The sequence below is a fragment of the Archocentrus centrarchus genome, chromosome 3, assembly GCF_007364275.1.
Source record: "Archocentrus centrarchus isolate MPI-CPG fArcCen1 chromosome 3, fArcCen1, whole genome shotgun sequence".
Taxonomy (NCBI): Eukaryota; Metazoa; Chordata; class Actinopteri; order Cichliformes; family Cichlidae; genus Archocentrus; species Archocentrus centrarchus.
This window is the reverse complement of record NC_044348.1, coordinates 21606915-21632808: the sequence shown is the minus strand read 5'-3', so window position 1 is coordinate 21632808 and position 25894 is coordinate 21606915. Positions and strand designations below refer to the sequence as shown.

Sequence of the window (25894 nt, the reverse complement as noted above, 5' to 3'; positions counted from 1 at the left end):
TTAAACAAGAGGCTTTCTCCTGGCAACTCTTCCAAACAAGCCAACAATTGTACTGTCATGAGCTTTAATATTTATTATGCTCATGGAGGTCTGTACAGTCTGTGCAGTTTCTCTGAGGACTAGTTTTTTGTCCCTCTAAAAGTGTAGTGGTTAACACATTTATTTGGCAAGCAAAAGGTCACTGATCTGATTCCAGCCAGAGACACACATCCCCTTTGGGGTTGTGTCAGGAAGGGCATCCGATGTAAAACTCTGCCAAATCAAATATATGGAGCTACCTGGTGAGGTGGCAAGCGAACGGCCAAAAGTAGCTTTCCTCTGAACATTGCACAGTCTGACCTTGGGCAGAATTCGCTGAGACGTCCACTCCTGGGAAGATAAACAACTGTCTTTAATGTCATTAATGATGATGAATAACAACTGATCTGTAGCATACTGGTAAATTTATGAAGCATTAAGATTTATTTATCATAACTTGTAAGTAAACTTGCTTTACCCATTTTAGCTTTACTGGGTTATATCTCAACACATAATTTAGTCGTAAATGACCTTAAATCATCTACTAACTGTTAAACTTTTCTTCTCTGTCCTGTTCATACACACCAGGCAACACTTCCTGCCAGTGATTCTCCTCTGCCCTGGGAGCTGCTGCTTACACAGTGTTGCTGGGTAAAGAATGGGACAAATCATGCATACAGCAGGGGGATCGACAGTCAGTCAGTCTGTCAGTTTTACAGACAGACACACACACACATGCATAAACAAACACACACTCTACAGTCCGAGTGCCAGTGATAACATAGCTCAGGGGACCCATCCACTCACTTCCCATGTCCTGGGCCAGAGTTGGTTCTGGCACTGCAGCTTCCGCTAACAGCTCCAGCCAGAGGCATCAGAGCAGGACAGTATCCGCTCTGAGATGTGTGACTGTGTCATCTGCTCTCGGTTCCCATAACCCAGCATGCCGTACTGTATCCTCGCCCCGCTGCCAGGCAGACTAATGCAGGAGTGAATGAACTGACCAGGTGAAGGAAGGAGTTCCCAAATGCCATGAGGCAAGTCCAGGTGCGCTCTGGAATTTTCCATACACACATATGTTATTACTATAATATACAACTGCACAAGGAGCTATGAACAAGGTAATTTTCTGAATTAGCATTTTGTACACCCTTTTAAAACTTCCATCAAAGGAACCCCAGGTTGATTTGCACAGTTGCTGAATGGTGGGAAGTATGAGTCTGACTCATCAAAGGCCCTGACTAACAATGAAGGGGAAAAGGGTTACAGCTAATCACCAGGTAATGACCCACATAAAGACAAGAGTAAAAAGAAAACTTACTGATGTCAGTAGTGACCTGTCCCCATGCATCATGTCATAGAACACTGGCTGATGCTAACATGGTTTAAAGCATGCCAGCAAAGCACTTGGAAACCAAACATCCTCTCTGAGAGTTTAATTTGAACTACTGGCAACAAGAGGATTTGTTGGAGGGAAGCCATGATATTGCACACATTGCTTGAGATTTGTCCACCTCATTTAACATGATATACTCACTGGTTACTAGAAAAAATGTGTATTCCCCATCTGGTTGGGAGTGGCTCCTGGAGGTTGCTAGGAGTAGCTAGGTGAAATTGGTTGCAAAGAAGGTGCCGCAGCAGTGCACATTTTTCCCCTACACAGGTGGGTTGCTAGGGAAAAATTGGGGGTCACTTATCTGTCTCTAAGCCTGCGTGACTGGGGCCTTATTCACTTGATTATATATTGTCACACATCCAAAATGGCTGACAGGTTAATGTCACATGGTTACATCTCTGCAAAAAACCTCATTATTGTTATCCTCTTAAAGTAATTTTTTTTTTTTAGGTTTTTCAGAAAAGACAAAAAAAACTGAACCAAATATTGAAAATATGATGATTTAGGCAAAAAAAAAAAAAATTTTTTTAAGCGTGACACCATACTAGTTAAAGATGTTGCACACGAGCTCCCAAAAGTGATGTTCGATGACAGTGGAATAAAAAGAAATGACGACATATCTGACACACAGATCTAAATACACGTGTGTCTTGACCTCTTGGCTTGCCCTTTGGTTTCCCATGGGCACAAATACATGCTTAAAAAAAACCTTACAGGAAAATTCAATCACAATATAATACAAAGTCAGTTAAATTTGAGGGATATCAATCTGTCCAATTAGGAAACAAAAACCATTGTAAATCAATTTCAGCTGCTTTGTGCAAATGAACGTGACAACAGGTGGAGAGGCAACAACGAGGCAACTCTCAAAAAGGGAGTAGTTTTGTAGATGTTGGCCTCAGAGCATTGCTCTCTCCTTATCCCTCCTGACTGATTTTTCTCGAGTTCTGCTTTGTGCTGGTGTCCTTGTCACTACTGGTAGCATGAAGCAATGTCTGGGCATGCTCAGACTTCCCTCCACTGCACTCCAAGGAGAACTGACGAATACCTCGTGTCCTTTCTTAATATGTCTTAGAGTAACTAGAGGTCAAAAGGTTGGCACACATCAATACCTCAAAATATAATGTCTAAAGGGAAGATCAATAGTATTGATTCAAACCTCCCCCCAAAAAGAAAAAAGAATTACTGTACTGACTAAAGTAAGTTTCACCAACAACCACTGAAAACTGTAGGACTGACAAAGTCAGGAAATAAAGTATTACCAGTTACTTCAGCACATGTATATATCATGAATCCTCGAGGTATAAACATGCCATTACTGACCAAAAACCACATAAGCTGCAAATCACATAAATATGTAAGTAAAAACATATTTGACAGTTCTGAGTCTGGTGCACTGAGATGACTACAGTGCAATTGTTCAGCAGCATGCCTGGGGTAAGAACAAAATATGGCAAAGAAAGAGCAACAGTCACAGCAGTCAACATGGAGACTGGTCCGTCCTGTTGAGGGCATTTTTAAGAAGAATGTGACACTGGTGCTTAAATTGAATTAATCACTTTGCCTTCAAGCAATACAACGATCCCAATCACATGTCCAAACTGGTCAAAGCTTGGTTGAGGAATTGTTCACAGAATATCCTTCAGTGAACATCTCAGCAGTATAATCTACCCATTATTATAAGGGGCAGGGGTGTTCCCACAGTTTGTTTTTTTTTTCCCAAAAACTGGCTTAGCACAAGTCTAGTCACACCAGATCACATGAAAATCAGTTGAAAATTGAGTCATAATGATTTTAATTGAAGACAGACCTCCTGCTTACATAAACTGAAAATGCCTTCTGAGTCCTAATTGTGACTCTCAACCAACAGGACCACTAACGCATGTAATTTCTCTCCTGTGTCTCCCTACTGTGTACAAATACTTGCAAAAAACACCACGCAAAAATATGCTTTTTTTTTTTTTAACAGTGAGGCGAGAAACTAAGAATTAGTGTTCTAAAAGTGGACATAATGTTGAGTGGTAGATCTGTCTGAGAGCACCAGAAACCAAGGAAGTCATAAGGCCCACCCTAAAGCATACCCTGCTTTATCCTCCTTTTTGACTCTAATGGGGAAAATAATTTACATGTTGTATCCAATAAGGCTTCAAATTCAGAACCTAATATATAATATAATATAAACTAATCAGGAAAGTATCTATGAAGGTCAGTGATGGAGAGAGCTGGGAGTAATTTGCCACAAACTCCTATAAAATCTGACCGTCTCCCTGCTGGCTGAACACAGGTTTCAGACACTTTTCCCACTGGCTTCATTTTCCAGTCAGACAGTCTCAGTTTTGGGTGTAACATGTTACTGTATTCTCATTAAAAAAAAAATTTCTAATGCAGTAATTTAATACTGTACTAAAATAATACCACTAGTAATCACATTAGTTACATTTATGTGCCTTACAAAGGTTCTTCGATTATCTGCATGATGGGTGGAAAGAAAGAAAAAAGCCTCATCAAACATGCTTTTCTTCCTGTGTATCTGTAATACAGTCAGCTGATTTCAGGTGGTGTGGAGGGAGGAAGAAAAATATGGGAGTGGTCTACAGCTTTTGAGGAATGAATACATGTTCCTTTCTGAAACAGAGAATGACCAAAATTCAGACAAAATGAGTGACTGAGCCCATCAACTTATAAAGAAAGCATTTACAGAGATGAAGTCAGAAAGCTGTTCCCACGTAGACTTCTACAGACCTGAAAGTCTTCTTGCAATCACAAGAACCAGGGGGTGCCCTGGTGGCCATTAAAAAGATTGCAGGTTTAAAGCAACCCCCCCCCCCACACACACACACACACACACACACACTTTTCAGAACTGGAAGCTACACCCATCTTTTATACTGTCTGTGATCTAAAGTGTGACTAGTCATAATCCAGTCTCACCGTGTAAGTATTATAAGCTGTATTTGTGGCTGATACGAGCCAGCAGTCACCTCAAAACGACAGACACCACAAAAGCCAAAGAGTCACGATATGATTGTTTCCCAGTTGTCTCCTGTAAAATTACACATTTGCTTGTATCCTTCATGATTAAATTTTAATCAGCTGTGCTTTGAAATTTGCATGTGAACTCAAGCTGTGCATCATTAAAAGGGTCCACACAGCTGAATGAGCCAAATAATGCTCCTCAATTTTAACTGAGGTTACACTTTTGTAGTTTCAGTCCTGACTTCAGTTCAGGTGGAGAACCTGAACCTGCGAGACCTACATACTCTCAGGTTCAGGTTCTCCACCCTGTGTTAGCACAGTGTACTGTATGTACTCTGATCATGTTACCTTTAACTCATCAAATAAATGTTGCAAAGACAAGACACATGAGACCACATGAGTTCAGCAGTAAAAAGGGTTTAGTAAAAAAAGTCATTATGCATTACTATTTACACTGGGCATTAACATTGACCCAAAGAAAAAGAAAGAAAAAAAAATTAAAAAAATTTAATAACCAAGAAAAGAAAAAAGTCAAAAACATGTTTTTATATTTGTTCTGACTTTGGAATAAAAAATCTACAAAATCTTAGCTGCCATTGGCATTCAGGTATGTTACAGGACTAACAGACAGATGTAGATATAATATATAGAACTTTAAAAAAAAAAAGGGACAAAACAATATTTATCCACAGACAAATGAACAGTACGAAAGAAAATAAGTAAGTTCCTGTTAGGAAGGTAAAAAGTGACGAAGAAGTGACAGGGGTGAACACATCAGTGCTTGAATATGTATTAAACTCTGTTTTGTTTACTGTAGTGACCACTGGTGACTGAAGAAAACAGCTAGCAAGCAGTTTCATGTTATGAAGTTCGGGGGTGGGGTGGGGGGGTGGACAGACATTACCAGCAAATGTGACTCAACCCTGCAGCCCAGAAAAGAAAATTAGTGCGTTTTAGGATTACACTTTTAAAATACACGTGTTTTTAAAGATCTGTGTATCTTTCTAAACATGGATGGTTAACATTTTGTGACGTGCATGCTTGATTTCTAAGTGGAAGGCTGTGTGTGTGTGTGTGTGTGTGTGTGTGTGTGTGTGTGTGTGTGTGTGTGTGTGTGAGTCCAGACTGATCTACTGAACGTGACAGTTGTCTCCTTGCTGTGTTTGTTCTGGTGTTTTCTGTGAACTCGGGGAACGCTTTCTGTTAGCAGTGTCTGTTTCTGCAGAGGGACTCTGTAGAAGTGTGGACCCCAAATCCTGTGGGTGGGGGAGGGGGGGGGGATAAGAGATGAGAGAGAATAAGTGAGAAACACAACAAAGCAGAAAGTGGGATTTATGCTGCAAGGTAATTACATAAAAAATGAATGAGTGCTTCCCATTTGTTAAAAAAAAATGATTATATTAGAAAATAATTTTGAGGAATCATGGCTTGAAGATGAAAAGGGTATCAAAATGCAGGTAAAAAGAAGACCTTTGTGTGCTGACTTGCTTTGACCAGCCACCTATCCCACATGGTGGTATGATCCTTGAAAGTTGACTGCAAATGCACTTTTTTGGAAGTTTTTTCAACTGAATTGTCATAAACAGATAAAACATTCAGGGTGCCAGTATGTGTTTATGCTGCTCTCTGTCGCTCACATTAAACTGGTGCAGTTTTGCTATTGAAAACATGAGCTCTCCTCTCATTCTGATGCTCAAAGTTTGTTATGTAAGAAATCACCAAATTGATTTAGTTTGATTTTTTAACATGATTTTAATGTGTTTTTCAGGCCTGCAAATTTCACGTAGCCAGCTCTTGTACTTAAGTTATGAGGGATCAAATGCCGAGGAAAAAAATTATGTGAATTAAAAAGCGCCAAATGTCAGTCCACCCCTTCAAGAGTCTGTAACTCAGTAAATGTTCTAGTATGAAGGTAAATTTTTATATGGCTTCCTTAAACCTATTGTACAAAAGGTGGGAACTTAATTCAGATTTAGTTGATCTCATGAACCTGCAGCAACACAGTGAACACACAAGATACTCTGGTATACAGCAGAGGCTCAGTGAAGCCTCTTTTGCTTTTAACACTTTTGACCTGAAATCTTTATAGTCCTTCAATCTCCCACAGCTTCACTGACCTGAAAGTCACCCAACTTGTATGGATTGAGGGGGCCACTCTGACCTCTCTGTTCAGCCTATTGTGACTTAAAAGTTCTCAAAAGAGACTCGGAGTCCACTTTCTTGGATATTACAAGCCAGTGATGTCAGTAGGGATGGACGATGACACACTTGCTTTAGTTAAAAATCCATTATTACATTTTAACAGTGATGTCCCCACAGAAAATAAAAGGTTCTGCTGACTGCAGGAAATTGTGGTAGCTGTCAGTTAGACACCTCAGAGATCATTAGCGCAGTGCCAGAGCACTTTTCACACATATCCAACACCTGAAAATGATGGTGAATATTTTCAGCTGTAACACAAATAAGAAGAAATACCAATGCCAACAGTGTAGGCACAGACTTGAAAAGAATGAGGAATAATCTGACATATCACAAATGACTACTTTAGAGAAACTGGCAGCTCATATTTATGCATTTATTTCTTTAGCTATTTATCCTCACCTGTTTACAGTACATTGAATTATACCATGTGCACTCTATACCAGAGTAAAGACATCATAAAATACCCACTGAGCGTTTAGCTTGTGAAACTAGCTAATGGAGACAAGTGGCAGAACCAGAGCGCTGTACTGTGTCTGTAAAAAAAATAAAACAAAAACTAGCCCCCCCCTCCCCCCCAAAAAAAAAACCCAAAACAAAACAAAACAGGGAAATGCCTGCCTTACTCACCTTGCCATCAGGTGCACTGTGTTTGGCGGCCAGTCGAGGGCTGCAGCGCCTCACTGTGGTTCTCCTGATGATGAAAGGACTCATCTCCCCAAGAGGAATATCAGCAAAACCTAAGGGGAAAATAATGATTTAATTTCACTGCACAGGGAGTCAACAAATACTTTTTTTTTTTTTTGCTGCTTTTGTGCAACTGCACCTGTGCTTACTGAGTTAATTCTGCACATTAACAGACAGACACACACACACACAGACACAGAGGTGTCCCTCAAACTGATAGTAGTGTATTGAAAGGTAAGGATAGAGCTGTAGGAGCTCTGTGATAAAGCAGAGCAGACGTTCCAGCACTAACCTCTCTGCACCAGCTCAGGAAGTCCCTCTGGTCTGAACTCTTCATCTTCCTGTTCAGCTCTTGATTTGGGTGTAGTCATGGTGCTGGCTTTGACCCTCTTTGTCAGGTTGTGCAGGGCCTCCTGGGCGCTGTCTTTATTGCTGATTTCACGGTGACCTCGCTTTCCTGAACTCAGGGGAGACCCCTGAGTAGTTGCAGGAGCCGTGTTTTCAGTGTTGTCATCCATTTTTTCTTCCTGATGTCTAGCGGAAGACTTCCGTCCCGAACGCCGGCGGCCTTCAGTGCTGCTGGGGTGGCTGTCATTAGCGCGTTGGCTAATCTGATCCAGTCTTGTTTTCAGTGCATCGTTGGTCTCTTCCAGTTTGTGGACTTCAACCATCAGGCTGCAGTATTTCTCCATGCTCTCATCTGCCTCTTTGCTTTTCTCCTCCAGAAGTTTGTTCACTTCATCCAACTCACTCTTCGTCTCCTCCAGCTCTCTACACTTCTCCTCCAATTCCTTCCTCTTTCCATCGAGTGCAGCTGTAAGGTTGTTCACCTCTTGGTGTTTATCTTGAGACTCCATCAGTCTCTCTTTAGCCTCTGCCGTTTTCTTCTCCAGTGTCATCTTCAGGTCTTCCACTTCTTTCTTTAGCTTCTCTGCCTCCTGCCTCAGCTGGGTCACCGCAGTCTGCACCTCCTCACTGCTCTTCCCTTCTCCTGAAACATAAGTGTGGTTCATATTTAAATAAATAATAAACAATTTAACTGCACCTCATGAAAATCGTTAGTAAAGAAAGTAACATCCGAGTGAAATCTTCACTGTGTGACCCTTAAAAATTAAAACAAGTTTTAAAGCTTGTTACCATGACCATATGAGCTAGAAGACTTTGTGAGCAAAATAAGCTGTCAGTGGCACAGCTGATCTTTTAGAGCTTTGATCTACAGCGTACCAACACCAGCACAAATTCAGACAGCCAGGGTTTCATCTGTTATGAACTTAAGGAACCAACAAATCTGCATATCCATGTGTCCACACAAAGTAGATGAAGCAAAGGTGTAGAGTTAAATTAAGACATCTGAAAGGCATGAAGAGATTATTTTCTTTGAGAGAACTTGAAGAGATGAGATGATATTAGGGGTCTGATCAATGCAAGGAGGATTTTTATCTTTGATCTGTTTTCAAAAGGCTAAACACATGGCAGAAAACACAGAATGTGTAAAATGTATGCACACCTGAGCTGTTTATCATCATTTCCTTCTCTTGCTCCAGCTGTTTGCAGGTCTTCATCCAAAGGCTCATCTTGCTCAGGGCAGAGTCTTTCTCTTTAGTCAGACGAGCTGCACGCGATGTTAACTCAGACACCTGGATGGGATGGAGGGAGTGGATTGAAGAAAAATAATTCTCAAATACCGTGTTTGCAAAGTGTTATCCAAAAGATGTCAGTTCCAAAAGTTTATCAATTTCTGCTCATCTTTTTTTAAATATATAATTCTGAATATTTCACATCTTAAAATTACATCTGCTAAGTGATTAGAAAGCTGTCTGGATAGAGAGCTGTATTTTAGAGTGTTTCAATCTCTAAACAGGGGACACAAAGCGAGTAGTATTACTGGCCCTTTTTTCTTCCACGTCAGTGTGACCTAAATAGATGTGGCGTCTTCATTTACCTGTTCACTGAGCTGTGAGACGGACAGTTTATGTGCTCCCAGTTCCTGCTCCATAGAGGCCACAGTTGTCTGAAGATGCTCAAGTTTCTCTTTTTCCTCTTCTGCTCGTTGCTTCTCTTGTTTCAGTGAAAACAGAGCTGAAGACAGGTTATTTTTCTCTTCTTTAATCAAAGACACAGAAGACTGCAGGTCCTGATTTTCAGCCTCCAACTTCTGTTTTTCTTCCTCCCTTCTCTCCTTCTCTTGATTTAATAAAGAGAGCTTTTGCTGCAAGTTGTGCTTCTCATTTTCTAACAAAGAGATACTTGATTGAAGCTTTTCTTTTTCATTAGCTAACATACTTCTCTCTTGATCTAATCTCTCCTTTTCTTCTACAGATACCAGAGAGGAGCGCAGGTTATCTCTCTCTTGTTCTAATGATAACAGGGCTGTGTGAAGTTCCTCTTTTTCCTCTAAAAGCCGTCCATTTTCTCCCGCCATCTGTTCCTTCTCTGCCATAAGAGAGGAGATGGATTTTTGCAAGGCCTGCTTCTGATCGCTATCCTTCTCCTTCTCTTTTTCCAAAGTGTTTCTCTCATCCTCAGTTGCTTTTATGAGTGTTTTAAGCTCCTTCATTTCTTCTTCCAGAACTACAATTTGGGTCCTCAGGTTGCTTCTTTCCTTCTCCCACTCCTCTCCCTGAGTATGGAGCCTCCCTCCTTCTGTCTGTGACTCCTGTAGTGAGCTCAGCAGATGCTGTTTCTCCTTCTCTAACTCAACCAACAGAGCCTGCATCCTCTCTTTCTCCCCTTCTTTTTCTGTGCTCTTTTGTTCAAGAGAAATTTCTCTTTGCCGAGAGGCTTCCAGCTGTGCTTGGAGGTCATCCAACTGTCTAATCTGTCGTTCTGCTTCCTCTTTCATTCCTTTCTCTAGTTCTTCTAACCTGCATTTCTGTCTTTCCTCTTCCTCCTTTCTATCTGTCTCTGCCTTCTCCAGTCCTCTCTCCAGCTCCTCCTTAGCTGCCTTCAGTTCCTCAATTTCTTTGTTTTTTATTTCCAGTTGTCTCTCCATGTACTCTTTCTCAGATCTCAAGTTTTCCAGTGTGATACAGAGCTCTGATATTTTCGCACTAAGTTCTTTCTTCTCTTCCTCCACCTGAGTGTCAGAATAGGCAGCATCCATTTGTGAAAGGAGACAGAAAGAGGATCGCGGAGAAAAATCAGGGTGGGAAGAAAAGACCAAGCATGAGAGAAAGAAAGACAAAAGGCAGGAGAAGGATTAACAGTCTGTTTGGATTATAGTCACATTTTACTATCAGATTATAAAAACATCAGAAAGAGGGGGAAAAGATTTTACACGAGTTAATACAAGGTTACCTTTCTCCTTTCCTCCTCCAGCTCAGCTTTAGCTGTTTCCGCCTGTGGGAGAGCACAGCAGAATTAGATGCAAGTCATCAAAACTAAGATATAATTGTTATTTTTTTGACTGTTTGTTATGCTAAATACCTGTAGTACTGCTTCTTCGAAACTTTGCTCTACATCTTCCTTCTCTCGCTCCAGGGAATCAATGCGATCTTGCAGTGAGTCAGATTTTCTCTGGGCAGCTGCACAGATACAGTCACATGCTTTAGACACCAAAACCTAACAAAACTCAATATGTTATATAATTTCCACTTTTGCTTCCATCAGGAACAAAAGTGTTAAGAGTCACCTTTGAGAAGCTCTCCCATCTTCTTTTTCTTCCTCTCATCCGACTCAATGCGGACTTGGAGTTTTTCGATACCAGTTCTCATCTGCTGGACCTCAACTTGTGTGGAATTCAGGCGAGATGCAATCTCTCCTTTCTCTAGTAGAGAGGACTCTAAAGACTGTGAAAGACGAAGCACTTCTCCCTCTAAAGCCTGGGGGTGGGAATCAGGGCAAACGAGGAGGAGAAGAGTTAGGACAAAACATTTTTGTCTCCTTGAATCTTATAAACACACCATGTCCCAGTCCCATCAATTCCCACACATTCAATATCTTTTTCCCTTAATTTATTTCAATAGTTTTATTTTGAGCAGACAGAACACAAAAAAAAACGTGTAAAAAAGTTACTATCAGGAACAATCCTGAGATAAAGAACAATGCAAAAGCATTGAAAACAGGTGCTCTGCAGACACCTAACTTTAACATACAATAACATACTTTGTAATAAATTTATTCCTCACCTTTATCTTGCCAGCCATGGACTCAGTGTTTTGACTGGAGGAGTTGTGGTCTTCTTTGATCTGGTGAAGGTGGCCAATCAGCTCCTCTCTTTCTCCACAGTGTTGAGAAATTGCCTGCTCTAGCTCTTTAACCTGCTCCACCAGCTTCATGTGAAAGAAAGCAGATGAAGTTTTAGTAGGAAAAAAAACCCCAACAACCCAGAAAAATCAACAGTCTGTTAAAATAAAGTAATTTAATTTATCATAGGTTTCATCAAACTAAAATTGCAGATATGGCATAAATCAGACATGGGAATGTATTCAAAACTAAAGGAGAGGACTTGGTGATCTCTGCTTTGTTCTCAGTTAGCTGGCTGTAGTAAACCTAAAAGGACTCGTCACTGTAAGCTGCATTCATATAAAAGCCATTATGCTCTGGGACGCAACCATGTCTAACTACCCTCTCCTTTTGTTGAATTTTCCATGTGTGTACCTGTTGCCTCTCTGTCTTCAGTTTCTCTGTGCTGCTTTGCAAGGCTTCGTACTCCTTCCTTCCAGCTCTGATGTCATCCTCCAGGATGGAAATTAGGTTTCTTGTGTCGCAGTTATTTTTCTCCAGACTGTGAACTTTCTCCCTCCAGTGGCTCAAGGACTGGCTCAACTCATCTCGCTCTTCAGAGCAAGACACCAATTCAGATCTCAGCTGAGTTGTCTGCAGATATAATAAGATGTATAAGTACCTTTGGGTATTCTGCAGAGTGATATGTAAGCTTAAAACAGAACATACTCAGCAGCTCACCTCAGTCATGAGTGTTTCTATCTGTTGCGCCATGCCTGAAAAAGTCCTCCTCTGGGTCTCCAGCTCATCCTTCAGTCTGGCCCTCTCAGCCTGCATAGTCTCCAGCTCAGACTCCATTCCCAGGATGTGCTGTTCCAGATTAGCTTTCTCAGAGCGAACCCTCTTAAGCTCACTCTCTTGCTGAAGAAACTTCTCATCCCATCCACCTACATAACCAAGCAAAATAACAGCCTTTAAAATAATCCAAGGTGTGGCCTTGAACGGAAATCTCAGGACTGCATTTACCAAACATCTAACAACATGTTCCAAAAACAGACTGAAAATCTGAAAAAGTAATGTTGCAGTGAGACTGATTTCTCAAATATAATCTGAGTGAAACAGATACCTTTGGTCATCTCAAGTCCTTCCACCATCTCCATAACATCAGTCAGCTGGCATTTAGCTGTTTGTAGCTGCAGAGTTAAAGTTTCCTTGTCCTCTGACAGGTGGGTCAGCTAAATATGAGCACACAGTATTAACATAACAGACACACACAAAAAAAAAAACCTCATTTGATTATTTGACATTTTACTATTTCTTCATCCTACCTCGTCAGAAAGGCTTTTCTTTGAATCCAAAGCAATTTTCAGCTGGCAGGCTGCACTGCGGGCCTCTTCCTCTGCAGCGTGAACTTTCCTCTCCAGGTTTTGAACTTGGACTTCCAGTTCAGAGGTCAATTCCTTTCTCAGTTCCAGGTCAGAGCTCAGCAGGTCGAACTCTGAGCGCAGAGTCTCAAGTTCATTTTCTTGTTTTCTGATCATTTCCTTGTAACGGTTGAGTTCATCTTTTACTGGAGATGACTCTGTTGTTGATAGACAGATGTGTTTGAACATGGAGCACCAACTATATTCAGTCTGAGCTGAATAAACATTTAAAGTAAAATGCATGCAAATCAAGAAAAATGTAAAAGGAGCTGAAATTGTAAGTCTGAAGCATCTTCTCAGTGTAAAATAATAAATAAGCCAGCTAAAATCATGCAATTTTAGACCTCCATTTGATTTACTCACCACAGGATTTTATGTTTCTTTTCTCACCCAAAGAGGAAGGTAATGGAAGCAGGTCACAGATTACAGGAACATCTATGTTACAACTTTCTTCAGAAACCTGCACAAAAAAAAAGAAAAAAAAAAAAAGATGAAAACATCACACCATGGTGAGCCCTATGTATTCCCAATGTAATTAATAGTAATTAATTTTCTTAAAGTCTATCATTTTCTCATTAAACAAAACACTAGAATGTTTTTTCCCAGCAAATTCCTTGTCACATATAAATATTAACAAGTTCCTCAGTTCTATTAATGACAAATGAAAAAAATCTCCAGCCAAAGACAAATGTGGGACCGCCATGACTTTTTTTTTAACCTGTTCGGGAAGTAGTTGCGCCTCCTCATTAGTTCTTGTTTGCTCTACATCTTCCGCACATGCCTTCCTGTCCTCTGACTCTTCCTGGATCATCTCCTGCTCAGCGGTGTCCATCTTAAAGACCAGCTTCGTCTCACTATCACAACAGAGTGAGATTAGCTTTATTTTTCCTTGCATAAAAACACAGTCAACACAAAACAGAAGGCACTATAAAACCCACTCCACCTGAAAGCACCAGACTCCTGAGGTAATTCAGTCGGTTCAGACACCATAAGCTGTTCCTTTACTGGAAGGGAGTCAGAACAGGTGCAGAGGCTTGAATCAAGTGCTGGTTCTGCCTGAATCTCCCCCGCTGCTTCAGCTGGGTAAACCAAATAAATAAATATAAATAAATGTACTCAAGGAAAATTGAAAGCAGTGTTTTATGAAAAAAACAAAAACAAAAAAAAAAAACTTTGACTCACCATCAGTTTCTGCCTCCTGCATGTGGCTCTGTCTGTCTGCTGGGGTCTTCGATTCGGACAGCTGCTGTATGGAGCTGTGCTGCTGGCCCACTTGTTCCAGCAGTGATTCAGACTGCTGCTTGAACACAGTCAGCTCCTTCTGTAAGACCGCCAGCTTCTGGTGCAATTCAGCCTGTTCTCCTGCAAACCGCTCGCTCCTGTGATACAACATAAAACCATTATAATTTCGGCCATTATATATAGTACAACAAACAGAGTGAAAAACACTAATATAAACTTTAAAGCAGGGACAGTCATTTAGACATACCACTCTTTGTTCTGCTGCTCAGTCCTCCCCTGCATCAGCTCAAGCTGCTCCTTCAGTCTCTGGCACTCCTGTTCTGAGGTCAGGAGGGAGTGCTGGATACACTCGTTCTCCTCTCTAAGAGAAGCAACATCATCTTCATGCCCCTTTATGAGTTCTTGTAACTGCAGTTTCTCTTCAGTTCCTTGGTTCACACTAGACTGTAGTTTGATGTTTTCTTCAGAGAGCTGATTATACTTAAATTCCAGCTGAGCCTTTTCTTCTACTACTTGATTCAAGTTAGTAACCAGGTCACTGTTCTCAGAAGTTGATGTACGTAGTTTATCTGCAAGTTGAACGTTTTCCTCATTTGTCTTTTTCAGGGTAACATCTAGCTGGGCTTTCGCTTCAGTGAGCTGACTAAGGGCAGATTCAGCGTCATGTTTTTCAACAGTCATTTCATTAATCTTGGCTTCTGATTCCTCCTTTTCTTCCGTTAACTGTTTAATACGAGAAAGCAGTTGTTTGTTCTCCTCAGACATTGTGTCCACACTGACTTCCAGCTGTTTCTTTTCTGCATTTACTTGAACTATTTCAGTTTCGACGTGCTCTTTGCCATCCATTAACTGTTTCAGAGAAGTCTCAAGGTTGATTTTCTCTTGGAGTAGCTGGTTCAGATTGCTGTCTTTGTCCTGAATTATCTGCCTGAGTGTTGTTTCCAGCTGTTCATTTTCTTTTGCCATCTGACTGAGTTTAGACTCTAACGTAGTAACACTCTCTTCCAGTTGGCTTCGTCTGGCAGCTTCCTCTTCCAGACGAGTTATTTCAGTGGTCCTCTCAAATAACTCCTCCTTAGCTGTGTCATACTTTGACTCCAAGAGAGAGTTCTGGGACTGGACCTCATCTAGGCGGGCTTCCAAAGTAGAGACCTGGAAATAGAGCCACTGATTAATGACAGTATGCCGATGACAAAGGCAGCAGATAACAGCAAAGCAGCAAACATTGTCCTGTGAGTGTAACACTTTTGGGAAGAACAATTATCCAACCTGAGCTTTGCTTTCATCCAGCAAGGCCTCCATCTCAGACAGCTGGTTCTGGTTCTGAGAAAGCATGGCCTCCAGTGACTCTATAGTTGCTTTTAGCTCCTCCACCTGCGTATCAAAAGAGGTCATGGCTGTCTCGTTGTCTTCCAAGTCCATCTGGAGCATCTCTAGCTGCACCTTAATTGTATGGAGAGGGATAATTAATTATTTGTAAGTAGATTTGTAAGTAGAAGATTTGCCACACTATCCTAGGTAAAGTAACACCAATATAATATAGTACTGCAATCACTTTGTGTCTAAGGATATTGTAGATATGTAATAAACAAGAACATATGCAGGAATATATTAGCAACCAACCTTGATTTTGTTCATGGCGACCACCTTCTCCTTCAGGAGTTCTGAGGATTTAGCCTGCTCTGCCTCTGCTTTATTCAGCTTTTCCTTCAGACTCTTTATCGTGTTGTCTCTCTCTTCCAAACCATGTGATGCAGCAGACAGAGTCGCCTTCATGGTCCTGATCTCCCCCCGACGTAAATTTGACTCTGCTTTGGCAGCACTAACTGATTTCTTAGTGGCTTCCAGCTGCTCTTCGAGGCTCTTCTCTTTTTTGAGGAAGTTTTCGGTCTCCAAAGCGTGACTCTCTGACTCTTTCCTCATCTTCTCTGTGACATCTTTTAACTCTCCCTCCAAAGCAGAGATCAGGTTAATTTTCTCAGCCAGAGTGTTTTCCAGATTAGACTTAATTTCTAAAGTGGAGGAGTGATTCTTCTCAAGAGCTTCTAGAGACTTTTTAAGGTCAGCACTGGACTGCGTGACCACATCCAGTTCATTCTTCAAGACTGGAAGCTTCTCTGCTGCATCTTTGTTCATGTCAACCTTTTCTTCTAAGGATGAAATCTGCTCCAGGAGGCTGTTGATCTTCTCAGTCTGACCATGCTGGATTACCTTAATAAAACAGATTTTAGGTTATTTGTAAGAAACAGTTAAAAAAAAAAATAAGCAGGTAAATAAATTAAATATGTTTTCATTTATGATCTCTAAGCTATCATAGGTAAAATGATAAAATATCCTTAACTAACCAAACAACAATGTAAAAAAAAGTTAATATTTTACTTCTGCTTCTTTCTTCATATCTTGGACTGCATTTTCCAGCTCGGCTTTTTGTTTCTCCACAGATGATATCTGAACTTCAGCCTCTCTGAGCTGCTTCTCCTTCTCTTCTGTTTGGCTCCGCTGTGTGCTGAGCTCCATTTCTGATACTTTGAGTTCTTCTGATTTTTTCTCGTATATCTGTCTGAGTTCCTCTTCCCGTTCTGTCATTGATTTAATTTGTTTCTGCAGCCCTGCTCCCAGTTGCTCCTGCACCTTCAGAAACTGCTCCAAGGAGCTGATCTAGGAAGAAGAGGAAATCAGACAATGACTAAAAAAGCAGTAACATCATTACACTAAATAGTCAGCATATAGGGTTTGTTATTGAGATTAAAAAGAGAAAGTGTAACGCTTTTCCCTTTAAAAATATTTCCCTTTGCACCAAATACTAAATGTAGGAAAGCAAAAACTACTTAATTCATAACACCATCTAAAACCTTATAATTGGATTTCATGCAACTACTTCTGAATACAATATCTTTCCATACACTGGGTCATGCATCAGTTATATGGTGGCTTGAGGTCAGGCCTGTTGAATTGCCAAAGTACCCTTGGGCAAGATAAAGAACCGCAAATCGCTACCAAAGGCAGACCAGCCCCTGTCAGTGAAGTCTTGTTGTTGTGTAGTTCAATTGTATTATTTAGTTTCCAAACTTTTATTTCAATAAATGAATAAAGATGGAAATCTATTAAAAAGCCTCCACTGCAGTTTAAGTTAAACAGACCTGGTTTTTGGTGAACAGCAGCTCCTGCTGGGCCTCCTCCATCTGCAGCTTGATGTGCTCAGTCTCCTCAGTCTTTGCTGAAACACTTTCTTCACACTGCTTCAGTAAGGCTGCCTTCTCCTCTGCCAACCTAGATGAAATTACCAATGAAAGACAGAATACACATTAAAACCAAAGCCAACTGATATTATCAGCAATTACTGGACAATAAGAGAGTGAATCAGCATATATGATGTCTGATATACACTGATATAAACAACATTTATTTGTTGTGCAGTGTTTTCCTGTCTTCATGCAACTCATTTCTATAACAGCGTTGGAAAGTTAATATATCTAGAGAAACATTTGCCAAACTTTTAAGGCTCAGTTTCACCCTTATTGCACAATAACAAAACAAACAAACAAAAAAACAATTACAAGCACCATAAAAACAGGGGTTTGGACCAGAAAGGGCTATCACGTCATAAAACAGCTGAAAACAACATTATTGCATGAACAACTCCCACCTGGCATTGTGCTCCTCCTGCTGTGCAGTGGTCTGTGCAAGGCTTTCCCTTAGCTGGCCGATCTCAGCCTGGCCCAGTTCTACCAGCTGCTCTTTGGAGCGGACCAGATCGCAGGCTGCCTTGTGCTCATCTTGCAGCTCTGTGTTCATCCTCTCAGCAAGCTCTGCTCGAGCGATTTCCTTTTGCAAACGTAACTCCAGATCTTTGACCTAGTCGGATTGAAAAAGAAAAAAGAGAATTAGGAAAGCGAGAGGATTCAAACAAGTGCTGACTATGAATTTACTTACTAATTGATCATACTGCTTTAAATCCAGTACAATAAATATAAATGAATAAACACTTTTCAGGTTAGCTGTATTGTTATCAAGTCCAAAATCTGAATGAAGTACAGTGCAACTCACCAATTCATAGCACATCAGTGAATTACAAAAGAGTAGAGAGGTATGTCATGCCACATTACTATTACCACATTCAAAATTTCAAACTTGTTCTTATAAACATGGAGCCTAAGAATGACCTTTCCTTAGCAGCTGGTGGATGTTTGTGAATTCTAATTATGGTTGCTAATGAAATTTACAAGGATATTTTGAAGACAATTAAACCAAAAAAATACTGTAAGTCACCTGTGCTTCAAGCTGAGCCACCTGCACTCCTACATTCTCCAGGTCTTTAGTGTGTTTCTGTCCAGCCTCAGAGAACTGAGACTGAAGCTCCTTGTACTGATGCTCCTTCTCCTCCAGCTCTGTGCACTTGTTGAGGAGTTCTCCCTTCAAGGAATCAATGTGAGCAGACAGACTGGCCTTTTCTCCCTCTGCCCATGTGAGCTTATTCTAAATAATGAAAGAAAATGTATTCAGGGTGAGGGATAATCTTCTTATAGACTACTGATCCTGCTTGGATTTTGTAGTGCAGTTATTCTTGACAATGCCAATATACTTTTGAAAGTTGAAATTGTGAATAATAATAGTAAAAATATTAAAACCTAAATATGTTTTAGCGCAGCCCTCAGGATAACCAAATTAAAGGGCAATTAAAGCTACTATTGATCAGTATAATACATAACCATAATATATTTTGAGATGCTGACACTAAGTAGTCAAATTTTCTCCTTTTCAGTATAAATAAGAGTATAGAAACCACTGCTCTTTACCTTAAGTTCATCATTAGCCTCGTTCAATGAGCCAAGACTGCTCTCCAAGTTGTTAATTTTATCTGTGAGCTCCTTTTGCACCTCTTCAGTTTCATTAATTAAGCTCTCCTTCTCCTTCTTCCAGTCCAGCAGAGCTTGATGTTCTCGTTTTAGCTCCTTACATTCGTTCTGGCTCGCGGTGAGATTGGATTTCAGCTCTTGGCTCTCCTTCTCCAGCACCATCAACCTGTTGCTCAGCCTCTCCATCTCTTGTTTCTGTTTTTGGAGTTCATTCTGAGATCTACAGTGAAAGTAAATATTTACAATGATTGGAAAGCAAATTAAATAACAGATAATTTAATCTCCTTACTCCACACATTTTTGCTTTTTTATACAAGTAAAAACTATGATTACCTGTCATTTCTGGTCTCTGCATCACAGAGTGTTTTCTTTAAGTTTCCCAGCTCACATGTTGAAGCCTGAGTTTGCTGCTCCAGTTTAGACTGAAGATTCTTCAGCTCCTCTGTCTGCCCTTCTGATTTTGCTAAAGACACAAAAGACAAATCAGTTTAATGTTAAGATAACCTCAGATTAATTCTCAAACTTGTAATTCTGCCATCCCCAAAAGAAATTTACCTTTATTTCCTATTTCATACCTATTTCATTCCTGAATATTCCTATTCAGCACTTTGGTCAGTGGGTGCCATTTTTAAAGAACATTATAAATAACGTTGGTTTGGCTTGACTACCTTTGAGATCATCTAGTAGTCCCTGGGTACGTTTGAGGCTCTGGTCTGAGCTCTTCTTCTCTTCTTCCAGCTGAGACAGGCGCCTGCTGCTCTGGTCCAACTGGACAGTCATGCTGTTCTTCTCTCTCTGCAGCTCCTGGAGGGATGAAGACATGACATGAATTAATGGGTTACAATGTTCATACATGCAAGCTCACTACTGGGTTGTCAATTCACCATTACAGCAAACAGATGTTTAACTCACTTCCATTTTCTTTCGGAGGTCCTGCTCTTTAGTCTGGCAGGCCTGAAGGCTTTGCTCTGATCTCAGCAGCTTTTGTTTCTGCTCCTCCATCTCCTTCTCCAGCTGCTTCTTCTGGGAGCACATCTAGAAAGGAGTAGGTGTAATACACATTTAGGTCTAAGCAATTAAGATACATTAAATCCAGTGTACCCTTTTCCTTTAGGGTTGTGGCTTTTGGCTCTCTCTAAAAGCATAAACTCACTCCCCACTAGGATGTGGCAAGCTTAGTTCAGTTCACATCTTTTTATGTTGAATTAAATCTAAAGTTCCACCTTTTGAATCCTCAGTTAAAAAGACAAATTTGATAAATGCATGATATTCCCAAAGTCAGGGAGTACTAATTTTACATTGCTCATACTTGTATAAAGATGGTAATTAGGTTTCTTCCCTACAAAATAACCAAGAACAAATGCTTTAAGCTTTTATCAAATCTGCTTTTTTTAGACCAGAATATAATTATATTTTAAAATTGCCAGCAGCTGACACGGTGAGCGTGCACACTGAAATTCTTCATTTGCATCACTTAAGCTCTTGACAGTAAAATCTATTAAAATAGTGAAAGAAGTCATGTTAAATATGCAAACATTTCACTACATTATAAACTGGTGCCTGTCACCACAAATCAAGGGTTCTGTGACTTCTCATACAAGTGCATATTTGGAGTCTTTGAATTTAAAGTAGACAAATGGAGGGCAGACAATTGCAGTGATGTTACAAATATACCTTCTCCATGTCAGCGTGCAGTACATTGTAGTCTTTTTTGGCCTGTTGGACCTCTTGGGTCAGCTTGGTTCTGGTCTGGTTCAGCTGCTGATCCAAAGCATGATGGGAACTCTGCAGCTGAGCAAGTTCCTACACAAAATATAACAGGTACAAATCCAGTTCATAAAACGGATTCAAAAACTGCAGTGTTATTACAAATCTTAAAAAACTTAAATGTTCCTTTGCTGCACCTTCTGACTGTCTCTCTCTTGGTCCTTGAGTTTCTGCTCCAGTGCCCGTCTGCAGCTTTCAGCATTGTGCCTCTGACAACTCATCTCCTCTGTGACTTGTTTCAGTTTCTGCTCAACTGATGAACACTAAGAACAACCCACAACATTGGATATCTCTGCTAGTCATTTATTTGTGTCCTTCACTGTTAAGCAGAATAAATGCATCCTACCTTGGACTCAGCCTGCTGGTGTCGGTCTGTGGCCTGACTCAGCTCATGCCTCGTCTTTGCCAGGTCTCTGTCCCGTTCGCTGAGGTCTTTGCGAGCCTGGTTCAGTTGAGTTTGAAGTTCCTGCAGTTTGGACGTTTGGTTACGAATTTCCTTCTCCTGATTGGCCAGGTTCCTCTCTAGTTCTGATACACGGCCACGCAGCTCTGATAAAGGGACAGAAAAATGTAAAACAAAGGGTTACATAATATTTCACTAATGAAACACTGAACACTACCCAACATACTAATTACAAACTATACTGTAACAAATCTACCTTGGTTGAGAGTCTTTAGCTGCTCCATCTGCTGTGAGGATCCACTGGGACTCTGTGGCGCTCTGGAAGAGCTCATCCGCTGGCTGGGTTTGATTGGTGTCTCCTCATGGGCGTCCCACAGGGATGTTCCTCGCCTCTTTAGAGGTGTTTCCATAATGTCCTGAGACTGGCGGCGGTGGGCTGAATCCTGCTGTTGCCACGGAAAAATTGAAGATCCAGCTTGACGGGCAGCAATATCCTTGTGGCTTACACCGACTGAAGACTGATTCAACAGCTAGAGAAGACGAGACTCTTTAAAATCACTAAGAAATAAATCCCCAAAATAATAATTAAAACAAAAGCACTGCCTAGTGGGGCAAAATAAATCTGTTGCACCGTATTAACCCTGTTTGTTGTCACATAAAAAACAAACAAACAAAGATTTAATAAAGATGTGACTGACTTTTGACCTTGACCTCCAAGAGTTGATCTCTGCATAATGTCATATGGCAAATAATCAAGCAAGGTTTCATCAAAATCCTTCAAATCATTTCTTAGAAATTAAGTGGGCATGAAAAAAAAAAACAAAGATTTAACCATATGACCTTGACCCCAGTGACCCCATATACAATCCCAACCTTGCTTTGGTCACGAGCTATCACCATAAGCCGCCTTCCTGCCTTGCGTGATCACATAATGTCTTGTCTTTTGACAGTCCGTATAATAAAATTAAATATAAATATAGCACTTACTTTGACCTGTAAGACTCTGAGTTCAGTCTCCAATCTTTTCCTTTCTTCTACCTCTTGGCTGTACTTCTCCTGTAGCTCCTCCAGTCTATTATCTATGAAAGCCAGACACAGTTTACAATCCATTGTAAACTTATTCAGACTCATTTAGAAAACATTAGCAGATGCACCAGACAAGAATGAAGTTTGCATGCAAAAACAAATTCTATACATGTTTACAAAGACAGAGCCAGACTGAAAACAGCAATACTCAGACACATGAACACATAAATAAAATAAGTGAGAAAAAATAAAAGGGAGGGAGTGTTCAGGGTCAGTAAATCAAATTTTTATTGCTGAAAAATAAATAAAATAATTAATTACTAAGAATACAATGAACTGCAGAGTCTCTGCAAATTAAAAGAAATTAAAATACCCTGCTGTCTGTAGGCTGGGATGGGTGCTGGTGTCTGAAAACTCTTCTGTGGAGTGGCATAGGTCTGCAGCTCAGAAGAGGATGATGACAGTGAGGAAGAGCCAGCAGGTTGAGAACGATCCAGTTCATTTTTGTACCTGAGAAGATTTGAAATCCTGTCATCGAGGGCTTGACAAATTGCTGAATTATGTGAGCTATTTTTACAAGTCTACCCATCCTAATTTAATTCAAACAACAGCAAAGACGAAGACATAACTGAACTCACTTCTTGAGCTCCTGTTCAAGTCGTTCAATGGTTTTTCTGCAGGAGTTAAGCTGACCTTCCAGGTAGCTCACCTAGGTTTAGGAATACAATTCAGTTTTATAAAAACATAATTTTTCTTTACCTGTTTAATGTGTGTCAGACTTGTAAGCATGTTGTTTGTTATGCATACACATAATCGCAAGTTGAAAAATAAATAATTGTAAAATAAGTTGTTTGAAACTTACTTGCCATGTCTAGTTCTCTCTCCAGTACTAATTTGTTCAGTAATAAAAAGTTTCTTGACCACACTGCGTCCCTATGATTATTTTGGTGTTTTTGGTACAAATTTCAAGCACGTGTGTGATGACTATTAACTAACACCTTTCTGTGTTACTGCTAAATACATTTTGATCTATATAGGTTTGCACTGCAGTAATCAAATGCTTCTTTCTCTCAGAAACTGACCTGCTGCTCTTTGACTCCGAGTTCATGTGCAACCTTTTGCCGAGCTTTCTCTAGAGAGTCACATGACTCTACTAAAGACTGGTTTTCTCTCTTCAAAGCAGATGTCTCTGTACGTTCACTGTCCACCTGGAAAAATAGCCACACAAACTTTTTTCAAATATTTTGATCGGCTATCTTTTCAGGGATATGTGTTAATAGGCTTAAAAAAAAAAATTGCACAAAAACACATTTATACAGGCAATTCTAATTAATGCTGACCTTTTGTTTCTGTTTTTGGAGTGCAGCTTCTAAAGAGTCCAGCTGAAACTGCTTCTGTGTCCTCTCCTTCTTCAGTTTGTCCAGCTGGACTTCCAACTCCTGGATCTTCTGCAGGGCTTTCCCTGGAAGACCATCCTTCCACTCCTCCACTGCCCAGCTCATGGCTTAACCTGACTAAAACATAGATCCATTTAAATAACAGTAATCAGCTGAACAGCTGATAATTAAGCCTAATTTAAACAAAGTAGTTTTAGGGAATCAAGGACTCATAGTAACCTTACTGACTGGCAGTGACTAATGATCTGTTGTGTCACATATAGCCAAAGGTGGCTACATATGTTTTCTAAGAATTATTTATGTTTCCTTGGTATTAATAACAGTAATAAACACAAAGACATCAGTTCCGACAACAGCAAACCTATAAATGTAAACATTGGCCCTAGCACAGAAATTCACACCATGCTTTATTATGCAGACAATATAATAAAACATGTTTTTACCTTAGTATAAACAGACTGGGTTCGTATGAGGCTAAACTCCCTTCAACGTTGCCTTCCGCCAACACTGACAGTTTAATTACGGATCATTAAACACAACTAAGTATAGTTATAACTACGTATAGTTAACCCTATATCGTATAACTACAAATAACTATTAATAGTTTTAACGGTGGAAAGAAAATTTACAGCCCAAGTGACTGATTATCTGGCCTGCCTGGCTTTAAGAGCAGGCTTTAGTTTAACGTTAAAAGATTAGCTAGCTGGAAGCTATCTCAACACATACAATGTTACCCAATACCGAATACAGCTAGTAAACACACGTTTGAAACCAAGTTAATTAACAGTGGGATATTACCACAGTATAGCTTACAGTTTCTGTTTAACGTTAACTTTCTGTAGAACATAGTTTCAGCAAATATGACGGCAAGCACGTCGCCGATATATATAATATTTTAATTTAAATCGCAAATTATTCAAAAAGAGTCTAAAATTACTGAAGATGCTATATTCAGTGACACTTGCGCTAACCTTAACTCGACGTTGAAATGAATTATTCAGTAGTAAACACTGCAAAAGGCTGCACTTACTTTGGGCGCGATGCTCCTTTATCAAACTCTACTGTTTGGGTTGTCCTTGTTGAAAAATTCAAATTTCAACGGAGGAAACCACAAGCCGCGCAGCTCCATGCCCATTGGCTAGCTGGTGTGACATCTGCCACACAACGAACACGATTGGTTCGCTACTGTTTGTCTCCACAATGACACCAAGTGGTACAAATTTATAAAAAAACCCACCAAGCGCACGTCCCACTCCCGTCTGAACTACACTTTCCTAAAATGTCAGATGAAGAATAAAAACGATTTGTGCGGGCAGACTGATTAATCAGCAAGCAACTTGTAATATAGTTTTTTACTTTTGGTGTAAAGAATAATAATATATGATAAATTTAAGATTTTGTTTATTTAGCACCTTCATTGCACGTAAGTTCATTAATGGTGCTTAACATAACATATAAAAACATAAAAACCTATGTTTTATTATCTTAAGACAGGGTTAGTAATTGTAAGCCTGTGAGAATAAAAAGTTTTGAGTCTGTAGATACGGTTGTAAGTAACCGACCTCAGGTTAGCAGGAAGCTTGTTCCAAAGAACAGGACCACAGTCACTGAAAGTGCCTTCAGCACACTGACATCTACTTCTGGGAATAGTTTAAAAATCTGTACCTGGTGGTGTAACTTGATTGGGTTACAGACACTGAGTAAGTCAGTGATGTACTGGAGTCAAACCACTAAGAGCTTTATGAACTAACTGAATTATTTTAAAGGTAATTCTGTGTTGAACTGGGAGCCAATGAAGTGACTTCAGTTCTGTGGTACAACATGTTCAAATTTCCATGTACATTTAAGGACTCTGGCTGCTGCATTCTGAATAAGTTGAAGTTGTCCTATTGATAATTCTTATTCATCTTTCAGCTGTTTCCTTTAGTGGCTGCCTCCACCAATCATCTGCTTCCATCTCACCCTATCTCTAGCATTGTCCTCTGTCACACCAACCCTTTACATGTCCTCCTTCACTACATTCAGGAACCTCCTTTGAGATCGTCCTCCTTTCTTCTGGCCTTCTGGATTTTAGGTTTTAGGCAGATTACCAACTACAAGCCTAAAACCCCCCACTCCACAGACGACCTACAAACTGCAAATAGACTGAACGAGTTCTATTGTCGTTTTGATGGTCAGTTCAGCAGCCTTCACACCTCCACCAGTCCCAACCACAATACAGCCAACACAAATATTCACCCCCCAACCTCCCCCACTCCCCACACCTCAGAGAAGCCCACATCATCAAGGACTCCCACCCCAGAGTCCCCCTCCTCCCCCACCCCCACAGTCTTTTGTAT

General features: G+C 40.3%; 1 protein-coding gene across 6 annotated transcripts; it reads right to left on the bottom strand.

Moving 5' to 3' along the window:
* On the bottom strand, nt 1–24708 carry cenpf (centromere protein F). 6 transcript variants are annotated; one of them, XR_004019770.1, is made up of 40 exons: nt 24586–24708; nt 23499–23672; nt 23241–23366; nt 22797–22867; nt 22532–22668; nt 22120–22211; nt 21389–21662; nt 21076–21278; nt 20867–20992; nt 20637–20765; nt 19875–19997; nt 19631–19766; nt 19296–19425; nt 18903–19182; nt 18376–18582; nt 17753–17961; nt 17247–17376; nt 16486–16764; nt 15730–16317; nt 15376–15549; nt 14354–15258; nt 14047–14243; nt 13808–13943; nt 13583–13718; nt 13228–13324; nt 12769–13022; nt 12567–12675; nt 12182–12387; nt 11876–12094; nt 11404–11547; nt 10908–11097; nt 10703–10800; nt 10574–10615; nt 9219–10352; nt 8784–8913; nt 7569–8267; nt 7220–7329; nt 826–1072; nt 568–665; nt 1–369 (listed from the first exon to the last, which is right to left on the bottom strand). XR_004019770.1 is itself a non-coding variant. In XM_030726394.1 (38 exons), exons 2-38 carry the CDS (start codon nt 23658–23660, stop codon nt 998–1000), a joined length of 8457 nt encoding a protein of 2818 aa, XP_030582254.1. In that variant the 5' UTR covers nt 23661–23672; nt 24586–24708; the 3' UTR covers nt 698–997. The 6 variants fall into 6 exon arrangements, 3 of the variants coding, with proteins under 3 accessions (XP_030582254.1, XP_030582251.1, XP_030582253.1); XR_004019769.1 differs by having other exon boundaries at nt 604–665; XR_004019771.1 differs by lacking the exon at nt 568–665.
* Nucleotides 24709–25894: the final 1186 nt, after the last annotated feature.